The sequence below is a fragment of the Epinephelus fuscoguttatus genome, linkage group LG14 (genome assembly GCF_011397635.1).
Source record: "Epinephelus fuscoguttatus linkage group LG14, E.fuscoguttatus.final_Chr_v1".
NCBI classification, from domain to species: domain Eukaryota; kingdom Metazoa; phylum Chordata; class Actinopteri; order Perciformes; family Serranidae; genus Epinephelus; species Epinephelus fuscoguttatus.
In genome coordinates, this window is record NC_064765.1 from 5,950,713 (window position 1) to 5,968,109 (window position 17,397).

The 17,397-nt window shown below is 42.8% G+C and overlaps 1 protein-coding gene and 1 long non-coding RNA gene across 4 annotated transcripts in view; one reads left to right on the plus strand and one right to left on the minus strand.

Annotated features, from left to right (window-relative positions):
* LOC125901216 (uncharacterized) overlaps positions 1-17,397 on the plus strand; it is a 33,902-nt gene that overhangs the window by 13,553 nt on the left and 2,952 nt on the right. The gene's annotated exons all lie outside the window — the stretch shown is intronic.
* Positions 1-17,397, minus strand: part of bag5 (BCL2 associated athanogene 5) — a 26,587-nt gene continuing 9,190 nt past the window's right edge. For all 3 annotated transcript variants that reach the window (XM_049596737.1, XM_049596739.1, XM_049596738.1), the window contains exons 2-3: positions 11,293-12,189; positions 1-5,164 (exon numbers count right to left, since the gene is read on the minus strand). In XM_049596737.1, the coding sequence (XP_049452694.1) occupies positions 4,624-5,164; positions 11,293-12,189 (1,438 nt within the window). In that variant the 3' untranslated portion in view covers positions 1-4,623. The remainder of the gene's footprint in view (positions 5,165-11,292; positions 12,190-17,397) is intronic.

Here is a 17,397-nt window from a genome sequence, read left to right on the forward strand (position 1 = left end):
ACAGAGGTGCCACTAACACTGAATATTGATTTAAAAAAAAAAAGGGGGGGGGGGCTCGAGACACTCTGATGACAAGACAGAAAAAGTAACATTTCTTTACACAGTGTAAAACCTTTGATAAATTATTCAAATGAATGCTTAAAAAGGAAGTCATGTACAGGAATGCGAGGACGAAATATACATTTATATAATAATATATTACTGCATTCAAAAAAGAGCATGTGAACTTAAGGTGTGTCCGGGCTGGTTTGGTCTGAGAGAGCATAAGGTTCGCTGTGAGAAAGCATCTGTTGCAACAACAGCCAGGCAGGCCGACCATGTTTAATGAACACTGTTTAATCTAATCTTCTCCTGTATGAGTCAGCGCCATACCCAGGAGGCCGAGCGGCAGGCTTTGTGTCTGAAATGCTTCCAATGGCAGCTTAATGCACATGAAAAGGGTCTGTGGGAGTTCACTGGAACATGTTTTTGTGTTTTCTTTTAAAAAGCAGTGGTACAAAGGACAGCTGGGTCGAGCAGCAAAGATCTGCCTCAGCTTCGTTGCTTTAATCACATGTGCGTAACTTGTTGCAGGGAAACTATGATGTTTGACTCTTTAGTTTGCGTTCACACTGCGAGCAACCGGCGTCGACAAGTCAGAGGAGAATTCCCACAGAGCTGAGAGCACAGGGACAACAGTCGGATAAGATCCAAAGGTTCCCTCCTTCCCTACTGAGATATTTTTATTTCAGGAGCAGGTTGAGAATGAGAAACTATTTACAGCCAAACAAATCTTCACTTCACCTCAAGGTCTGCTACAAAGGCATTATGGAGCTTTCAATCTTTCAACCGGCGAGAAGTGGTGCACAGCACAGTGCAACTGTTATTGCTAGTTTCATTTTCATGGCCAGCACCCAGGTTGTGTAAGTAGCGATGTACTTGAACACATCTGTGTGTCAATGGGCGTGAAGGTCTTATAGTGAGATGTGTTCAGGTGCATTGTTGGTTTGTTGCTATTTTGAGGCAGCAGAAAACTATTGCACCATTGACCAAATAAAAACTGATCTAAAGTCAGAATGTCACAGTGTTTTCCTGCTACTTTAAGAGCGCATTATTCAGATAGTAACATGCGCCTACATAGGCAGGTTCACACAGGGATGTGGATGGGTTGCGGGAGGCTGAAATAATGCATCATCAATGAGGAAAATATGAAGAGATCAGAGCTGTGTGCATTTACGCACGAGGAGCAGCGTTAATTGTTTACTTCAGAAACTAAAAGTTTAGTTCTGTTTCCTCGGTCACGTTTATACAGGTTTTAGCGTTGCTGTTTAAACGTCCCATGATATTTGCTGCAGTGACATCACTGCTCTAACTGTATTACTGAGCAGAAAACCAATCGCTTCTCCAATTTGCCGAATCCACCATGTAAATAGTGGTAAGTTTGAGAGCACAACTGGCCCTACACACACCTATGATAACTTGAAGGACTACGCACAACCTCCTCACCTCACTTTATGCCCAGATTATGTTGCCGTCTAACTCGCAAAAGCACAGTTCGATGTCCTAAATGCACTTGTGCAATGCACCTAAATCATGGGCTATGGATCTTTTAAACTGGGCCTCAGGTGTCTTCATCAGCAGTTGTCATGCAAATGTCAGATTTCTCTGAGCACTTTAAGAACTTCTTGTTTATGTTGGCTTAAAAATTGAGATTGAAAGTTTAATTTTTGACTTTTTAAACAGTCATTGTCAAAACTATTTTACCACCAGGTCCATTTAGTCACAAACTGAAAACATCTAAAAAAAAAATGTAGCCACTAAATGAACAAACTTTTGGTCTTAACCATGTAAAATAATCACAACATAAGTGTGCATATCCTCCTGGGACCTTGTGTCCTCATAAGGACGTCACATTTTGGGTTTACCGCACCTTCTACTTCATTCTGCCTAACTGAGACCTGTTGTCCTCGTTCATGGACACTTATTTGTTTCATCGTGTGGTAGCAAAAGCAAAATACAGTCATCCATGTAAAAACAAGATGGCAGCCATCTCTGCCAAGTCGGTATGCAGCCGACCCCGACACAAAAGTGGACAAGGACCAAAACTTGATCACATTTTATAACTGAAATTTGTTCATTTCTTATTAATAATGTTTGTAGTTTGAACAACTTTTACCAATGTTAGCAACAGTAACAAGAAATTGTTAATAAGGAAGTACTCATTTGAAGACACTGGGAATTTATTATCGTCCTGTTTGCGGACACTGGGACTTTATTAATATGTTTAGTTTTTTTATACTATTAGGTCCTACTGATCCCAAATAGCTAGGAGAAATGCTGCTGGTTCATCACTATAAGCAACCTCTTTTACGTACACATCATTTGATCCATTGTTAAAATAAAAATATTCATTATAGCTGCTTTAAATTCCTCAAAATGCTCAAGAAAACTCTAAATTTGATTGTTTACATTTCCATGTCAACTGGATTAAAGTGTCTCAGCTGATGATGTGATGATTAAAAGCTCCAGAACAGCTCCTACATGAGGTGGGTCAAGAATGAGCTCTGAAAATCCAAAATCTTCTGCAGGAATTAATGTCTGAAAAACCAACTCTTCCACAATTAACTTCTCAGCGGTCAGCAGGAAGCTGTGAAGTAATTTAGTCAGCTAATAATTTTGTTTTGTCATTTGTGTTTCGGCTCCTGTTGCCAAATTGCACTCGGAGTCAAAGATCGGCGCCATCAGCGAGGCTGTTTGCAGTGTGAAAGCACAATGTGACTCATCTTATTGCCTACTGTTAAGTAGAATTGTCATTCTGTGTTACCACAAATTATTAACCACAACACCTCCACCTTTAGTGTTTCATCACCAGGGAACAAATACTGATTTGAAAGAGCTTCAATTTCTGACAAATAGTGCAAATTTTTTTCGCGGCGATAACGGCCAAGGTGCTCTCCGTAAACACATTCGATGCTTCAGCGTTGATACGTATCAAAAAAAGAGCAGCTGCTTGCTTCTTTTTACACTACAAGGCTGCTTTTACACAAACCAGCTCACAGGGAAGGGTGAAAATAAAGGCACAGAGATTTTGGACTTTCTCTTCCAGTCCTTTCCCTCCCTCCCCTCCCACCGTCTCGAGCAGCAGCAGCAGCTTCGAGAAGTTTCTAGAAGGCTGTGTCGACTGTGATAACCATCAATACTCTCTACCGCACAGGACCCGACTGTTGGCTCTGTGAGCTTCAGCCTTGATGTGTCAATCCAGAGGATATCAGCGCCTCAACCTCCCTTCCTCTTCCTCTTCCTCTCCCCGGGGACCTCTCACAGTCGCACTTCTCCACTCAGTAGAAAGCAGTGGGTAGAAACAAAAAGCAGCAGCAAAAAAAAATTTCGCCTCCTCTCCTTCTTCTATCTCTGAATTTTAAAAACCTGATCCATTTATAGCCTAGCGCGATCGTACAGAGTCACAACAAACATTTGAAACATATTACAGACTAAGAGCTACACAAGCAGCGAGTGGAAAGGTACTTCTGTCTTTTCCTCACAACATCACAGATTTTGAGTTCCCTGCTTACTTTATCTGTATCTCAGCTGCGTCTCTTTACTCATTTGACCGCCTGCCAACGACAGCTGTGGTTTGCAGGATTTTCAGGGCGGCTGCCACGACAGTCGTGTGAGTTTGGAGCGCTACCAGAGACACAGAGGGGATAAACGGGGTCACGCAGGAGTGGAGAGTGACCTTATGTCAATAATGCAAACTGCTGTTTAAACACAGATTGCCTGGCGTCTACACCAGCTCAATGTTTGTGGGAACGCCTCAGCTCTGCTTCTGATGATTCACCTTTTGATGCTGCCTCTGAAATGGCCCAAAAATCTATCTTAATTTAAGTGCAGATTAAAAATCCCATTTAACAGTTGTTCACGCCATCTGCTCCGCCAGAAAGAATCGGATTTTAATTCGAAACTGCAGCAAAATAAAATAAAAACGCTCCAGAATAGTTGGCCATTTTGACGCCCAAAAATTGGCGCCAAACCAACAGGTATCACAATCTGGACCGAGCTGGTAGCCGTGGTCGACTCTGTCTAATTGGGTCACTGTATTCAACACATGCATTGACTGTCTCTATTGGCAACTCAGATTAATCAGGCCAGACGGGGGAAGCCACTGTGAAGCAATCCATCACACTTCATCGATATCAAGTGCAGTCTGGAGGATACGACCACTAGAACAGGCATTATGTAGTGCTTTGGTAGCAGGCTTCAGCCACCACACACACACCTGATACGACGACAGATGACAACTCACACACACACACACACACACACACACACACACACACACGGGAGATTTCAAAAGAAAATGTTCAAAACGCACAAAAAAAAAATCCAAAGTGTGTTTCACAAAAGGAGTTCTGTGTTCTTCTCAGCAGGATCGGCCACAACTACCACAAAGAGATGAAAGAAAAGCGCTGCTGCAGTGCATTCTGGGGATTTGAGTCTATATTTACAGCCCATGGAATGATAACGTACCAGGTTTTTATTTACACACATTATCAGCTCCTTTACTGCAGCGACGTCACATCGGTGTCCCCGCCCGGCAACACGGCTACCACACTGATGTCTTTCTTTTTTTTTTTTTAAAGTGGATCAATACTCCCACTGGTCTGTCTTCATGTCCAGGTAGTTGAGAATGTTCTGGGCGAACTTTACCGCCTGCTTCCGCGCCATCTTGGTCATCTCGTCGCCCTGCGGGTCCACGGCGTCCAGCGTCAGCAGCTGTTTGGTCAGCAGCTCCTCCAGCATCATGTAGCTCTTGTCGACCCGCTTGCCGTCAAAGCCCAGCACCTGGGCCTGGAGGTCCGAGAGGCTCCCCAGGACTAGCCACACGGCCCGGTGCGAAGGGTGCTCGTTGGGGCCCGGCTGGCGGCGGGCCAGGGCCTCACGGAGGTCCAGGAAGGTGATAATGGCTTGGACCTCCACCACAGCACGGCGGCGGGCCTCTCTGATGCACGGGTTCTTGGCCGTGTCCACCTGGTCCAGATGAGTGAGGAGGCTCTGCAGCTCAGCTTTGGGCCTGAAGCTCAGATCCCCCATCACGCAGTGCCGCAGGACGCCCTCTCGCAGGTGGGAGACGTGAGCTCGCACAGCCTCGATTTCACGGATGGAGTTGTTCTGCGCCAGGTCGTACCTGAAGAAACAGACACTGGATTACTGCTCTGAAAACTCCTGAACTTCAACCACAAACTGCATCATCACTACCTGTGGTATCAAAGTCAGTACTGACCAAGTGTTGGTACTTATAGGTCTGGGTGTATGGTTGAAATCATCCATGTCAGTATGGATATTTTCCTAAATTTAAGCACAATCATACTGATGTTTAAAGAGATCAAATTCTTCACATGCATCAAACAAAGACTTTATCACAGTGTGTTCACAGTCCTCACAGCTGCCTTCACACGATATGAAACGTTCTCTTTGCTCACTGAGAGGTTGGGTGCACAGCAGAGCGCAGACACTTGCAGAGGTAAAGAGCAGCACAGGTTTACGTCATCTAAGCTAACTTTAGCGTTGGATTTAGCTAAGCTCGTAAACTATATGCCTTTTCACAAACCTAGACCCGTCTGACTTCAGCATGCATGACTTTACCTGGCAAGATCGTGGTATGATTTTAATTTTGCGTTACAGAGTAGGGTAGGTAACGGTACATGTATTTGTGTCGAACTGTTCGGTGCGCGACTTTCGGTTCGGCACGACCCTGTACAGAATTATTGGCCGCAGGATATTATTTTATTTTATTTTGTTTTATTTTAATTCCGTTTTTGCGAGTCGAACCATTTAAAATATCTAGTTCCCCAACGGACATAATTGAGTGACGGACCGAGTCCGACCGTAAATCTCCGCTTTCACTTTGTGCAGCGCATTCTCGCATTTTGACAACATGGCAAGTGAGCCTGATGAACCTGAAGACCCACCCGCAAACCTTAAGCCCTCCGTTTGGGAACACTTTGGTTTCAGGGTAAAATACGAAGATGGAAATAAACAAGTTGACAAGACAAAAGCAGTGTGCCGACTCTGCAGAACAGCGGTCGGGTATGTACTTGGAAACACGTCTAACATGCTAACGCATCTAAAGCGACACCACCCGAGTTTGAACGTTAACCGGCACGACTAGAAAAAGCAATCTGGTGCAAATTACGATATTGTCATCGTTTAAAAAGAAAAAGCGTTTCCCTGACCATCGCGCTAAAGAAATAACCAACGCCATTGGAGTTGAGTAAAATTGTTTAAGCTGCTCTTTAGATATAAGCATGTTTTGTTTACTGCACTTTAACAAAGTGGGAAAGCTAAGTAAGTTCCTAGTAAAACTGAATCTGAGCAGGCTTTAAAGCTGACCAGCTGCACTATACTTTTTATTTTAATTGAGTAAAGCTGTTTAAGCAGAAATATATATTTATATTTTTCAATCAAAAAATGTGTTAAAAAACAGCAGGATTTTATTTTTCACTTTTATATTTCTATTTTCATTCAAACAATGTGAAAAAGCAGGATTTTATATATATTTGTTTCATTCAAAAATTGGGTAAAAAGAGTTAACTGCTGTGGTGGTATGTTTTAATAAGGTTACCAATAAGTAAAAGATATTTAATAGTTGTCTATTTTTTTCATTACTGTACCGAAAAAAACTGAACTGTGACTTGTGTACCGAGGTACGTACCGAACTGAGATTTTTGTGTGCTGTTACACCCCTATTACAGAGTAAGGGTCGGGTCGGTGTAAAAAGAGTCAACCAGGTTTTATATTAAGTAGGGATGCATGATTTTTTGCCAATATCCGATATGCCGATATATATAGTAACTCATAACCAATATCAATGTATCCACTTATCTCTCTCCCTAAGTAATCATCAAGTCTCTTCTGTAGTGGAATTAACATCATTGTAAGAGCCAAATATGTCATTCACTCAGCAGACATTAATTGCATTTGGAGCTTTAGTGTGTAATGGTAGGACCAACATTTTAGCTAAGGGCGAAAGGTTTTTCACCGCCGTGGTGCAGGACAGTGTGCAACTTGCTGTGTGTTTGGTTTGAATGAAAGATAAAGAAAATTACATTTATTCAACCTGTGTTTGGTGGAATGAATAAACACAATGACTGTTTGGCAACTGGAACCAACAGTTTGTCTGAACTCAACACAGCCATGGAAGCTGTGGCATCAACCGTGCAAAGCTCGTCAGCCAGGTCAGGTCGGGTGAAACATCCATGCAGCTGCAAGTAATAGGCTTAGCTCCTACGATTATTATGCATGCTAACTTTTATTGTGACGGCCCAACAGCAGATGGAGACATAAAATACGATACTTTTCAATGTATGTAAAATTTATTCATTGTGCAAAATAAGAAATACCATGTTGGGAGATTCTGATAGTTCATTTTAGAGCCAATATCGGTCTTTACTGATGATCACTAGGTGTTGCACTTGACTCAGCAGCTGCTCCAGAGTGGAACAGAGGGTGTGCTCCAAATCACATACTTTTTCTTTTTACTTTTAGCATGTGCTGCAGCTGCCGTTAAAAAGTATGTACTGTTGCATGCAGTATGCACACAATCAGGACACACTACTTACACATTATGTTACACCCTATACTTTGACCCGTTTGCCTTTTATATTTGTTACTTTGGAGATGAAACAAAACGCCCCTAAATGAGTTCGCCAGAGACGAAGATCAACCTGGAGATCTGCTGTTGTTACTTTGCAATGTGTGTAGTTTAATTCTGAAGGTATAAGTGCGCAGATGTAGATTCTAAATATATTTAACAGTGAAATTACACCTGCAGTTCTGTCATTGTGATTTTCATAGGTATGTCCTTTTGTTGTTTGTAATATTTATGATTATTTTGTTTAATTAAACAATTAATATTCCTATTATTACTATTTGACTGGTCATCAATCACTTGAAGGCGCTGTTATCCGTCACTGCGGCTTCTGACAGATTTCAACAAGCTGTCAAGTCGTCATCTGTTTGTGGCTCAGTCGATGTGACGCATCGTACGCTGTGCAGACGATTGTGGGTCAGAATAGCTAGAAAGGCATGCTGGCTTGCATATTGAAAAATCAGACTGGATGTAGTAGAACATCCTGGTATTTTTGACATACTATGCATTAAGACGTACTAAATCTTTTTCTGGCGTACTATACTGTGGTAGTATGGGTACTGAAACACAAATAATGAGACTTAACTTCGTTGCAACCTCTGCCATCAGCTCAACGTTACAATAACAATGCCCCCCATTTTGTGCTTGCACATTTTACACAGGACGGTGTGTCGGAATAACACCGCAACATTTCCACCTTGAGCAGGCTGTGTAAAAGGGGCTTGAGAGAGCCCTCACCTCATCATATTGCGTAATACTAATGCAATAAAAGTTGGATTTAGCACTGTGACGCCTTTAGCACAGGTTACTGATGCAGCCTATTGAACGTGCCATAATACCAAATGCCTGTTCAGCTGATTTGCATTAAATCAAGCCGGTTTAATCTCATACACTGGACCAGATTGGCAAAATCGTAAATCAACCCAGCTCTATTGTACAGTTTTGACTAATTTTGAGTGGTGCATCACAAGGGCAGCGCTTCTGCCTTGCTGGGCGCCACTGCTCTCTCCATAGGAAAACAATGGCACAGCCAGCGCAGACTGGTTTTACCACTGATCATGTGTGGGCGGTTTAAGAGTGCTCACTGATTTAGCACTGCAGCCCTGTAACATTGTTGATATAACGATGTAAGTTAGTGTAAAAAATCAATGAGGCAGAACCAGAAAAATCGTCTTTTCCATTCACATTCTACTTTGTCAAAACCTGGAACCTACATCACCCACAATGCAACTCCACCACAGATAGACAGACAGGTTGGAGATTTTTCTACTACTAGTGGAGCCACAGAAAGTTTTACACAACTACTTTCCCACATGCAGTAGTACTTCCTGACACCTGTTGACAGACTGATGTGTAAAATCAGCAGAGTTCCCTTTAACAGCGAGATACAGCTAATAAAATTAGCTTCTCCATATCTGAATGAGCAGTAATTTGTTGCAGTATAAATGGTTTTAGCACCAGGAGGGAAAATGTCTGCAGTGTGGCGCCAGCTGTGCCAAGCTGAGGTGTCTGAAGGCGGAGGAGGCGAAGCAGCTCCGTCACACCAGCCAGAGAATCACAATTAATCCCACCAAAATAAAAGAAGGTGTCAGGCAGCATCAATATAAACCTGTGGTATGTTCCAGGGTCAGAAGGCACCGTTTATATTACTCACAAAATACTCTGCAACCTGAATTATTTTAGGACAGCATTATTTTTAATTCTCACTGCCAAGCAAACAAACATTAAAAACACCTTCTCTATTCCATTAAGATGTTTTTATTTTCAGAGCATATTGTGAAAAACAAACTTAATCAAATTAACTGAGGCCCATAACTAGGCAGCACAAAGAAAAACATGTGAATGGAGTGGTACTTGAATCAGTGCTCGAGTCTGCTGTTGTACATAATGGAGTACTCGGTAGGCGTATTATTGCTATCAGAGCTTCTGTGGTGATGTGAGTCTAATTCACTCCTGACAGTGCAGCATGATACAAATCTGAATTCAACAACAATCCACAGATCCTCCTCCGATCCACCACCCAAAGCTACTGGTGATGTGCAGGATGATGTGAGGACAGCACAGCGTTTACTTTGATGTATAGAAAATGTTTAAGCGGTGATTCCTGCTGAGAAGGTTGTGCATCCTTTGCAATATGTCAATCCACAAGAAAATAATCAAAAACTATTTTGCAGGTGTGTCCCTGACAGATAACTTAGATTCGTTTTGTTGTGTGTTGGGGGTGAGTGTGTGTGTGTGGCGCTGTCCGTAGTGCTGAAACAGAGCAGAGAAGATGGATGGATGCACAGTGAGAGCACACCACTTACTTTGGTTTCTTAGCATCCCTGCTTTTCGTGAAGAGAGAAAGGCACAAACAGCTGCTCTACGTGCCTGACACTGCTGATTTTGACAGAGAATCGTTCATAAATTCAAAAGATACTTAGCGATTTGCTCAGGGCTGGGTATCGGTACTCGCTACCTTTAAGGTACCACTTTGGAAATCAGTGTTTTTAGTGATGGTTTTAAGTGTTTTTTATGTCATAATACTCCTGTGAGTCATTGTGCTTTTACAATTCCAAATAAAAATCAAATCAAATCTACTAAGGCTGCATAATAAGCAAAAAATATCATATTGCAACTCTTTTGACAGATATTGCGATCGCGACGTGAGTTGCGATTTTAGTGGGAATGGAAAATTTTCACTTCGTTTTCATTGAAAAAACAAATTATGATTTTGATTTTTGCTGGAGTCTGTACCAAACAGGCATGTTCCCTTGTATGTCTGGAATATGATTTAAAGGCCTGGGCTTCTCTGTAACACCACAATGCTTCATTTATGATGGTGTGTTGTGACACATTTTACCTTTGTCAAACAAACTCCCCAGTTAGATGATACTGCATTTTTTTTGTACCCAGATCTACTAAAGAACGACTGTTTGTATGGTTTTGCTTGCAGCCAATCAAGGCAAGCATTCTTCAGTTTAATGTAACATGTGATTGGCCCTCTGCTGCAGCAGCAATAACCCATACACTCTGTGGTTTGATAAAGTTGGTGAAGTTAGCGCTGTGTTTTTCAAAGAGGTGATAATTCAGTGTGCCGAGATGCCACCAAATCATTCCACCCACACACACCATGACGTTGATCAGCTCGTTGTCTTTGGTTAGTTACTCACTCTTTGGTGATCCAGGATGGTTCGGGTGGTTCAAGAAATGTTTGATTTGATTTAAATGACGTGTAAAGAGTTGCATAGTTCAGCTACAAACTGCTTTGGCTGCATATTCTGATTTACTGGGAAACCAAACAATTCCACATACAGTAAAATCAGACATTCAGCTCCTTCATATAGCCTGACTGGAATGATCTTTTTTCCACAACTTCCTGCCACTGTGACGATTTGACTCTGAGACTGACGTTGAATTAGCCTCTTTAAATCGCATCGACCAACAGTCAACTATCTGAGGTCACCCCTGCTGTTTTCATAAGAATAACACTGCCAAAATTTGAACACTGGCCTCTGAAATGTGATCATTTCATTCATCTGAGACAGTAAATGTAATATCTTTGGTTTTTACCTGTTGGTCAAAAAAACAAGACATTTGAAGACTTCACCTTGAAGAAAATAATCAGCAGATTAATCCATAATTAAAATGATCATTGCTCGTCTACATCTTTGAGTGATGCCTACCTGCGTGTGTCGTCTCCCTCCCCCTCCAGGTCCAGATGTTTCAGCAGCCCATTTATCTCCTCCACCACCTGTTTCCTGTAGTTTCTGATCGCAGCGTTTCCGGAAACATCCAGTGCGTCCAGCTCCACCTGCATCTCCGTCAGGATCCGTGATAGGTGGGCGCAGCTGTCCCTCCCGCTCAGGCCCATCAGCAGAGCCACCAGCTGACTGCGCGCCACGCTCACCTTCACCATCACCTGGTTGATGCGGTTCACGGCCTCATGGGTGTCTCCCGACAGCGGCAGGGAGAGCGTCTGCTGCTGCGTGCGCCCTTCGATCACGTCCTGCACAGCGCACAGGCGTGTCAGTGCCCGATAGCGCGCCTTGCGGAGCGGCACCCTCCCTTCGGTCTTGACTTGGGTGAGCCTGAGAATGAGCTCTTGGAGAGCATCCACCAGCTCGTCGCTAATTTCAGCCACCCCACCGGATCGTTGAGGTGCCACCACGCGTTCGTCCACCAGCTGCCGCGCCTCATTGCTCAGCTCCTCGATGGCCAAGCGGGATGGATGTGTGGCGTTCTCCTCCAGGTAGCGCAGGAGGCCCTCCACCTCCTGTGCTGCTCTCTTTCGTGCCCCCTGCAGCTCCGGTTTGCCCTCCGTGTCCACCTGGTCCACCTCCAGCAGCAGCCGCGTCAGCTCACGCTCCAGACGTTTGTATTCTCGATCATTCTGCATGCCGCTGAAGGTGCAGACCTGAGGCCCCAGAGACGCCACCTCCTTCTGGACCTCATACAGCCGCATCATAGCAGGGTGCTGCGGGTGATACGGCTGCTGCTGCTGCTCCATCGGATGTTGCTGCTGCTGCTGTGGACCGCCATGGTCCATCCTCTTCCCACCATCAAAGGGCTTCCCAAACAGGCTGCAGAAAGAGACAGATCAGAACAATAAGCACCAATTCAGAGCAGAGCCTCAGCAGAGCTAACACAGTTGTTTGCTGGCCAGAATGGGTGGATTACTTGAGAAGTTTCTTTCAGACGCTCACAGCCAACACTGTTTGAATTGGACCTCCAGCTAATATCTGGGCCTCTGCCAGAGCAGCTGGCATAAAGACAAACTCTGCAACCTCCGCCAAATATTTAAAACTCCACCGACTCCAGAGGAATTCACAACAACATAGTGAAATGTAAATGCTGTTAGCCCTGTTGTCACATGCTACTTAATATGTAGACAACATGGCATTTCTGTGTTTGAAATGAAAGCAACATCTTCATAAATCTTTCCTCGCTGTGGAAAAAAAGGCAACAGCATTCCTGCGTTACAGTAATCACACACGACCTTCTGATATAAACACAATGGCTGTTATGTTGCACTGGAGACGGTCGCCCACTGGCACCTCAAAAAAAAAAATCCTAAGATGAGAAACCAGCCGAGGATAAATTGTATCTCCACTTTGCAGGCAGCTCTGTCATCCTTAACATGTCAGAAATCCAGCCTGCGGGCTGAAGAGTCATTAAACATGAACATAATCCATTTTATGTGTGAGCAATCCTGACGCTCTACCACTGTGCTGTCACTTCCCAGTTTGCTACTGGTTTCCAGAAACGTTAACCAGCCTCATCTGCGTGGAACGTTTGTCACGTTAACGAGAGAACTGAAGCTGCAGTGTTCGGTTTGTAAAAAGGACGATGACTAACACTGGATTCTTACAGCTGAGACTTCTGTCAATGTTTAAGGATATTTCTGATACGAATTCTTCCAATATTTATCTTTTTACACATGTATTGTGATGTGATTCAATTCACTTCAGTTAAACAGCTTTATTTATCCCGAATTCTTGTGCCAGTAAATGCTTCAAATTACAGAAACACCAAGCACATTAACCACAATTTCAACGATTCACAACCAGTTTTAGAACAAAAGAGTGTTAAATATCTGACAAAATATACAAATATAGAAGACAGAAGTGTTCTCAAGGAGCAGAAGCAAAAACCAGTGTCTAATAGAACAACAATAGGAAAACAAAATCAAGATAAATACTGACTGTGACGTTTAACAGTTGCCACAGCTCTCTGAAGAACTCAATAAAAGGTGACATCTTTTCTTAAGTACCCCCCCAAAAATATCTGGCATTTCCGGCTGACACATACATGCTGATACTGATGTATCTGCAATACGCTAATATCACTTCTAAGGGTAATTTTTGATGTAAAAATATCAGGCCATATTCATCTTTTTCCATCTTTTTGTATAGTGACCAAGATAAATACCAAATATGATGACTTACAGTTAAAAAGGAATCGGACATTTCCGTGCTGCAATTTCTTGTTAGTCATCAGTTGACATATGTGCCGATTCTTATGTATGTACGTTCACAAAACATGTTTTTATTGTCTGTACTGAGGGTACGACTGGAGTTTGGCAAACGAGCATTTATGTCTGCAGTTCCTTACATGTGGAATCTTCTGCAGAAGGACTTAAAGTTGCTCTCGTTGGTTCCTCTCGACCGCTTCAAAGCACTGTTGCAGTATTTTTATATGCAATCACATATATGCCAATATCATGGTGTATATTAGCTGGTCTTTATCTTATCTTAATCAAGTGTAGTTGCCGTTTTTGTTTTTTTTTGCGTTTTTTTTGGTTCATTTCTAGAGATGTACATTTTTATTCTCTATTTTTGTTCTATGTTGCTGCATGTTTTGGTAAGGACGCTCTTGAAAAGGAGATTTTTAATCTAAGGAGGGTTTTTTTCTGGTTAAATAAGAGTTAAATAAATAAATCAAAATAATAAATGATAAGCTACTGTCAACAAATTGGATTTCTGAAGCTAATATTTCTATCCAGTTCTCGATGTTACATATTGGTGTGTGTACCAGGGAGGTGGTGCACATTATGAGCTGCCCAGACAGAGAGCCTGATATAGAGACGGCAGAAAGGAGCACCAGCAGCTTGTGAAAGGTTCAAGAAAAAGTCACAGTACACCGAGGAGTAAAATATAGCAGTGCTGGTGCTGTGTAGCAGTGAGTGGCGGCCCACTTTGAGCTCTGCTTATATCGAGATCTGAGGGTATTTCTGACACTAAAATACTGAATATTCATCTTTTTACATACGTACTGTGACCATGGTAAATATTAAATGTGACTCTTTATAGTTAAAAAACAAACTTGTATGTGCTCTCTGTCTGGAGGACTTATTGAAGGAGACGCCTTTGCTAAATGACCCCCCAAAAAACTGTGTGGATACTCATGTATTTGTGGAAATAAACTTCTCTGTCCACCTGCCACTGCGGCTGGAGGATTCCAAAATCTACCAAAATAGATTACCACTGTTTTTTGGCTGGTGAGTGAAGCACATCGAGCAGCCGCATGCATATTTTACCAGCATTTGGCTGGAGCCTGGAGCTAATTTCCAACCCTGATCTGCAATAAGCTAATATCCACCAATATCTCAGCCAAGACCATCAATTGTTCTAGTAGGGGAGTAGTAAAACCAAAAACAGCTAAAGCAAAAGATCTTGAATTAGAGCTGCAGTGATACACTGGTTTAAAGGTGTACCGGTATATAAAAGCTGACAGTTACAGGGTGTCGGGTATCAGATGGTTAAATTTAATGCTTTTTACAACCTGTTCAAGACATCAAGACGCGTTTTAACCAAATTTAGGGCAGATTTTTGGAGAAATCATGTTTTACTTATTTAAGCATCGCAGGTAAGTGTTGCAGACAAGTAGTATATATTTGGTCTTGTGCAGAGGTTAGTGTTATGTAGGAATATTGTTGTTAGAGTGAGTTAAAGAAGACACCCTAGGTTATCATACTGTGTGCATTTGCTTATCTACGATATTGGGAAAAAAAAGCAACTGGACGGAGAATCTCCCCTTTATTTTAGAGATGGGCAAAGCAGTTCTTTAGATGTTACTGAATCACTAGAATCAGTTCATTTAAAAGATTTGTTCAAAAGATTCCTTCACCGAATTGTTCAGGGAGGAGCCCTGACTGTGTACGACGTAGTCCGACTCACTGAACTGATACTTGGCTGAGCTGCTGCTGCGTCTGCCCTGCACTGGTGAGTCTCATTACTGGCCAGCCTATCGTTTAAGTTTGTTTATCTGGAAACTAAGTCTGTTGAAATAATGGGGAGGTGTGTGATTGTGTTCATGTGGCCTGACTCCTGGCTACATTAGCTGTTAGCTTGGAGAAAACGATCCCTAGGAAAGTGTATCGCTGAGAAGAAATGATTTGAATCACTCAGGGATCGGGGTTACGTTGTTCACCAAGTGATTCGTTCACCGAGTGATTCGTCATGCGGTAGGCAGTCCCTCCCTGCACCCTGGCTGCCTCGCGACTCGCGAGTGATTCATCATTCACACAGACCGAATCAGCATTTCCACCTTGGCCTGCACACTCGCTGCTGAGCTCAACTGAACTGAGAAATGAACGAATCAGTTCAGTACGTTCACTCAGCAGATTCATTCTTTTGAATGATTCGTTTGCGAACAACACAACACTACTTTATTTAGTCATTTTCAAAGGGGAGACTTTTTTCACAAACTTCATACTTCCAAAATGGTTTCAAGTTTCAATCAGAGTAATAAAATGTTTGTTCAACCAACAACAACCCTCCATTTTCATTCCTCTAAGGCTCATTCTGACTGATAATAATAGCAATCCCGTGATACCGTGAAACTGCTGAGAATGTTATCATACTCTGAAAATCTGTTGCAAACCTACTGTCAACACCAAGAACGCTGACTGTACCAAGAACTATTAATCGGCAATCCTCACAAAACAAGTGGAAGGTGGAGTCCACACCATAACTTTAACGACAGCAGCAGACGATATCCTTTGGATCACTTTCAGAGTCATTTGATGAGTGATACAAACACTGGCAGCCAAATCCTTTCAAATTTACAGGGTGTAAGCTGCTGACACAACTGGAGCATTATACTTCATCAGTGTGGATGCTCACTAAAAAATGTTCCTGCTGACCCCCAGTGATTCATGAGTGATAACTTTAGTTAACCAAAGAACGTCTTAACAGAATAAAAATCTGAGTTTCACCTGTAACCAAATTTAACAGCAACAAAAAAGACATTTGTAATATCTGTTAAGACATATCCTGGTTATATAAAATGACCATTACTGTGAAATAAGCCAATTAAGTCTGTTACAAGGTTCATGTATTATCATTCTACAACACAGGGCTGTACAACAAAGTCCCTTTATGCCAGTGGTTCCCAACTGGTCCAGCCTCAGGGTGCAGATTTCTTCTTCGTCATTAGTTCGAGGTCCACACGGTTTAAAATACTACTTTTCATACTTGTATTTGGCCATGTCATCGAGCTAGTTTGTTGTCTCTAGCCCTTGTTAAATAGGAATTGTGCAAATTTGCAGAAAAGTCCAATCAGTCTTCTTTCAGCATTGGCAGTATAAAAACAAAATTGGGGAGTGCAGCAAAATGCCGCCTACCTACTTTTGTTTATACAGAATGCGCCTTTTTCGGGGCAATGGGGGGCGTGAGCAAGTAACAAAACGTGTAGCTCAGCGTGTGACGTAAACGGTGACGTGGGAGGGAAGCCTCTCTTAAGTTGGCCCGTGCTTCACCGTCCCCACCATCCGACGGTTAATGGCCTCTTCGTTTGCGAGGACAAGGAGGGCGCGCAATTCCTTGTCTCCCCAGTTGCTCATCTTTACAGTGTCTGTCAGGTTTGTGTTTCCCTCTTGCTACTAGCTGCTCGCTAATTCCTGCTATCAGCTGTTTCCTGTTTATCCACCGCCAGTGGGTCGCACATGCGGCGTCATCAACAGCCCCTCCCGTAGCGGAAGGCGCCTCGTTTTGTTTAAACTAAAAAGGTTCCGCCAATATGTCTACCCTACGAGGCGGAAAATTGGGCACCTCGGATCAACTCGCCAATCTGGCTCCGTGTGTCGAAACGCTCGCAGCTTGCCAGCACAATGGCCCAACATTTGCGGAAAATCTGGCAGTGTAAAAGGGGCTTCTGTCATGTAGCTGCCTGTTAGTCACTCACTCTACAGCAGGAAAGAAGACTTCAAAATAAAAGCTCTGTGCTAAATATTCACTGTACTTAAAACATAGTGTGGTTTTTTTTTGGTTTTTTTTTTACAAACTTGA